Genomic DNA, 5,479 nt, shown 5'->3' on the forward strand with positions numbered 1-5,479 from the left:
TTGGTTAGTCATGGGGCTTGATTTCTGGGCCTGGGCACTGTCCCTCGGCTCTTCAGCTCAAAGCTAGCACTCTACCACTTGAGCCACAGTGCCACTTTCGGTTTTCTGGTGGTTAATTGGAGATAAGAGTCTCATGGCCTTTCCTGTCTGGGCTGACTTTGGACCTCGGTCCTCAGATCTCAGCCTCCTGAGTAGCTAGGATTACAGGCATGAGCCACTGGTGCCCGGCAAGCTTTGCTTTTTAGCTTCAGCTGTCTTCTGAGATTGTTAAACTTGTTTCTTAGTTGATAGAATTAGTGCTTAGAGTAGTGATGTGCTTTACGTAGTTGTCTCATTGGGAAATTGGTGTCACAGACCTCAAATTTACCCACCACCCACACTGTCCTCCTAGACAGGTCCTAGTGGTGTCCTAGGGCCTGAGTGTTACCAGATTAAGCCATGGTGGTATTTCCTCTGCACACAGTTGTCTACATTCCATCTTCCTCCTTCCCAGGTTCTGATTCTAAAGGCTAGGCTGACACAGCTGAGTATTATACCACAGTTGAGTCAGGTTATCTAGATGCCACAATGCAGTGAGATAGGGACCCCAACCACCAGCATCCCTGCACTTATTTCCAGGGAGGCTCATACAGTGACTAGTGGGGTGTGGACCTTTCCTTCTCAGCAGCACCCACTCAAGGGGGGATATACAAATAAAGTTTTTGTCATCAGACTCAAGGGAATGTGCTGTTTTTCAGATTGGATATAAGTTCATGTGATAGAAATGCTCCCATTCTTTTTTTTTTTTTTGGTCGATCGTGGGGCTTGAACTGTGTGCCTTAGCACTGTCCCTAAGCTCTTCAGCTCAAGGCGAGTGCTCTACCGCTTGAGCCACAGAGCCACTAACAGTTTTCTAGTGGTTTATTGGAGATAAAAGTCTCATGGACTTTCCTGCCTGGGCTGGCTTTGAACCGTGATCCTGAGCTCTCAGCCTCCTGAGTAGCTAGGATTACAGGCGTGAACCACCCACGCCACCTGCGCCGGCTTATGCTTTCATTCTTGATTCCAATTCTCTATCCGCCCCCACCCAGAGATTTTTTTTTTTGGTGTTTAATTGGAGATAAGAATCTCATAGACTTTCCTGCCTAGCCTGGCTTTGAACTGCCATCCTCAGATCTCAGTCTTCTGAGTGACTAGAATTATAGGTGTGAGCCACCAGCACCCAGTTTCATTCTTTTTTTTAACTGTTGTGGGTCATAAGTAAAAATGTGCTTTGAGAGTATGGCTTGTTGGGTCATGTTGGGAGCAGATATCTGTTCATCATCATAGCATTTAGAGCCTGCTTTGGTATTGGTCCTCTTCTAACCATTTGCCAGCAGCATCAATGCCACTACTACAGTTAGAGTTAAAAGGTTGAACTAAAGAGACAGAGGTGGCTATGTTGCCTGAAGCAACTCCTGGGCAACATTCAGAAAGGTCACTGTGCTGGGCCTGGTTGGAATTTGGTTGGATCCATAGTACTTTCAGATTATCTGGGTTATAGGTGTGTTACAGAACTCATAGGTAATTGATGTATAAGCAGAAGCCATATCAGCCAAGGTTCCAGATGGTTAGTGACAGAACCCTGTGCAAGAATAATACTGGCACAAGCAGTTTGTCAGCTGCAATCTCTTCACCTGTGACTCTACCTTTCCTCTACAGATTCCATATAGAGGAAATAGCTGTGCAACCCTCTACTCCCACATCCATGTTTTAGAACTTCTGAGGGGCTTCCAGGGACACTATCTTAACTCAATTATGTATTCAGCACATGGGGAAAGTATGGAGGATGGTGTGTGCACTCTGTCTTATCAGGGCCAGGCAGAGTATTCCAGATCACAATATCCATCCTTAGTCCCTCGCAGGATGGGTAGAGCTTCTTTTAATATAAAAGGCTAGTCTTATCTGCTGTGTGATTTGGAAAGTAAATCCCAGTCCTGCTTTCCCAGGTCCACCTTCACAGGCCTCTGTTGAACTTGACATGATGAGTAAAGCTCATATGCTGCACAGTGGTGTGAGAGGAACCTGGCTGTTGTTGTTGCTCTAAGGCTCCACATTATCTTCTGGGACCATGCCTTTGGTCTTAATGATCTGGGGGTGAGAGGGAACATTGAGATGGTTGCCAGCAAAAGCTATGCAGAGGGACCCCTGGAACTATTGGAGGAATGGCTGAAGGAGGGAAGCCAGAGGAAAAGGTTGTGAGAGCCAGTCATGGTGGCTTACTGGCCCATGGCATGACCAGTCTGCCTGGTTGCTGCCTAGGAGTAACTTTGTCCTTTTCAGTCTCTCTCTGCAGCCCTTCACCCACCCAGTCTGCACTCCAGAAGGTGTCATCTTTGACTTGCCGTGAGTTTTTCTTTTTGGTCTGACAAATGTAATGAGATTGCTCTTATCCACAAAGGAGGGGGACATTGGGTTTGTTATTCCAGGCAGTGCCTAAGTCACCAGAATCTTGGTTGCAGATGTCTCCGGAGCTCTGGATGGAACCAGGAAGGATAGCCAGGACCTCAGATACCACCGCAGTGCTGCTGTCACTGCTGACAGTGGATTGAGTCCTCCTTTATCCTTACTATTCTAATGTCCTGACTGGCACTCTGAACCTAATAGGCACACTAATGAACTGGGGTCTTTAGCAAAGCCATAATGAAGGATCACAATACATCTTGAAGTGTTATGCCCAATTTTATGTTCCAGCATAAGTTAGCTTCTGTAATTTTTTTTTTTTTGGTCGGTCGTGGGGCTTGAACTCTGGGCCTGGATACTGTTCCTGAGCTCTTCAGCTCAAGGGAAACACTCTACCACTTGAGCCACACAGTGCCACTTCTGGTTTTCTTGTGGTTAATTGGAGATCAGAGTCTCACAGACATTCCTGTCCAGGCTGGCTTTGAACTGCGATCCTCAGATCTCAGACTCCTGAGTAGCTAGGATTATAGGCATGAGCTACCAGTGCCCAGCTCTGTAATTTTGTTTGTTATTGTTTCAAGCTTACTTTAGAAAATTTGCAAAATACTTCAAAGAAAAAAATGGAAAAATGTCCCATAATTTCATTCTTCAGCATCATAGCTATGAAGATTTATCTCCCTCTTTGTTGTGAATTTATTTGTAGTTCCATATCTGAGATAACACTGTAAACACCATTTTAGCTAACTTTTTTTTTTTTTTGCTGGCCCTGAGCCTTGAACTCTGGGCCTGGGTGCTGTCCCTAAGCTCCTTTTGCTTAAAGCCAACCCTTCACCACTTGAGCTACAGTACCATGTCAGGCTTTTTCTGTGATTAATTGGAGCAGTATCACGTACTTTCCTGCCCTGGCTAACTTTGAACCACAATCCTCAGATCTTAGCCTCCTGAGTAGGATTACAGGTGTGAGCCACTGGTGCCCAGCTTAGCTCACTTATGAAGAGAGAGCTTTTCTCTCTGACATCAGAACTCTGTACAACTATCATCTCTCTTCCAAAAAAAACAGAAAAAAGAAAAGAAAAAAAAGACGAGATCTTGCTATGTTGACTAGTTACCCTCAAACTGCTGAGCTTAAACAGTCATCATGCTTGATTTTCGGAAATGAGTGAGTGTGGGTAGGGGAGCACTAGGATCCGAGGAGCTGCACTCTATTGTGCTTGGCTACACGTATGTTTCATTCTGGCAGGGTATTTCATTGTATACACATGAAAACACTTGTTTATGCTTTCTTACCCATCTATAGTTTTTGCCATTTATGCATAATTCAGTCAAAGTGCTAATGGCCTTGGAATATAGCTTACCCCCAACAAAACAGTTCCTGACATATTTAGAAACTGTATAACTATGAGTATTGCCTTGCTTTCTTTGATAAGGGAAAAGAACTTTTTCCTCTTACAAGAAGACCCAACTTACTCATAGACCTCTTACCTAGAAGCAAGTAAAACCTAGTCTTAGGGTGTGGTTATCAGGCAAGTCTTAATGCCCAGGGAACATAGTCTGTTCTCTTTTTTCATCAGGAATATTTTTCCATGGCTTACGAAGTATGGGATCAACCCCAGCAATGGAGAGGTAGGTAGTGGTAATTTAAGTAATGTTAGTGAGATTTGTACTTTTGCCTTTACTCTCTTCTGGTGGTTTTCCCGCATGGATGTAGTAAAATTATGTGGATTAGTAGAATTATTCATGGCACTGGGAGTAACCTTCCCCCTCTTCCCACTCTGCACAATATGGAATGGGGAGGAATGAAATTGGTGTGGAGGAGCACATATGCAGCCTTCCCCACACCACTGTGGCAGTGGTTGCCAGGATGTAAGCCCTGATCCAGGAGTTCCCCAGGAAAGGCAACTTTGTCTTCCTCTTCCAAGGTCTCCACAGGCCTCTCACTTCTCCAGCAGAGGTGAGCCCAAAGACTTTACCATAATTTATATGCAAGGGGCAAACTAAGACATTTAAAGAAATTTTGACAAATAGCCTATCTAACTTTGCCATCATTTGCCACCACTACCATCATATACATCCGTAGCCTATGGGTGTATTTATATACACACATACATGCGCATTTTTATTTTATTTTTTGTTTTTTGGAGCTTATACCACCACTAAACTACATTGCTGGTTCACTTTGTGTGTGTGTTTGGGGAGAGGGTTGGGGGTGGCATGGATCTTGGGGCTTGAACCCAAGATCTCAGCACTGTCCCTGAGCTTTTTTTTTTAAACTCAGCCTGGACACTGTCCCTGAGCTTCTTTTGCTCAAGGCTTCCACTTGAGCCACAGAGCCACTTCTGGCTTTTTCTGTGTTTGTGTTACTGAGGAATCAAACCCAGGGCTTAATGCATGATAGGCAAGCACTCTACCAATAATCCACATTCATAGCTCCCTGAGGGTTTTTTTTTTTTTTTGGGTCCAGTTGTGGGGCTTGAACTCTGAACCTGGGCACTGTTCCTCAGCTCTTCAGTTCAAGGCTAGCATTCTACCACTTGAGCCACAGTGCCACTTCCAGTTTTCTAGTGGTTTATTGGTGATATGAGTCTCACAGACTTTCCTGCCTGGGTTGGCTTTAAACTTTGATCCTCAGATCTCAGCCTCCTGAGAATCTAGGATTATAGATGTGAGCCACCGGTACCTGGCTCCCCATGAGTTTTTTTTTTGGTCGGTCGTGGGGCTTGAACTCTGGGCCTGGACGCTGTCCCTCAGCTCTTCAGCTCAAGGTGAGAGCTCTATCACTTGAGCTACAGATCTCAGCCTCCTGAGTAGCTAGGATTACAGGTGTGAGCAACCAGTGCCTGGCTCCTCCTGAGTTTTTTGTTCAAGGCTGATACTCTACCTTCTAGACCATAGCTCCACTTCTGGCTTTTTAGTGGTTAATTGGAGATAAGAGTTTCATGGACATTCCTGCCTGGGTGGCTTCAAACTTTAATCCTCTGATCTCAGCCTCCTGAGGAGCTAGGATTATAGAAATGAACCACTGGTACTCAGCTTCTGTCACCTTTTTTTTTTTTTTTTT

General features: G+C 44.8%; 1 protein-coding gene across 1 annotated transcript in view; it reads left to right on the forward strand.

Moving 5' to 3' along the window:
- The window catches only part of Ppil2 (peptidylprolyl isomerase (cyclophilin)-like 2), a 29,340-nt gene that overhangs the window by 2,012 nt on the left and 21,849 nt on the right, over nt 1-5,479 (forward strand). The window contains exons 5-6 of the mRNA XM_013031519.1: nt 2,331-2,364; nt 3,993-4,044. Coding sequence (XP_012886973.1) covers nt 2,331-2,364; nt 3,993-4,044 — 86 coding nt within the window. The remainder of the gene's footprint in view (nt 1-2,330; nt 2,365-3,992; nt 4,045-5,479) is intronic.

This window comes from Dipodomys ordii, unplaced genomic scaffold (assembly GCF_000151885.1).
Source record: "Dipodomys ordii isolate 6190 unplaced genomic scaffold, Dord_2.0 Scaffold141, whole genome shotgun sequence".
NCBI classification, from domain to species: domain Eukaryota; kingdom Metazoa; phylum Chordata; class Mammalia; order Rodentia; family Heteromyidae; genus Dipodomys; species Dipodomys ordii.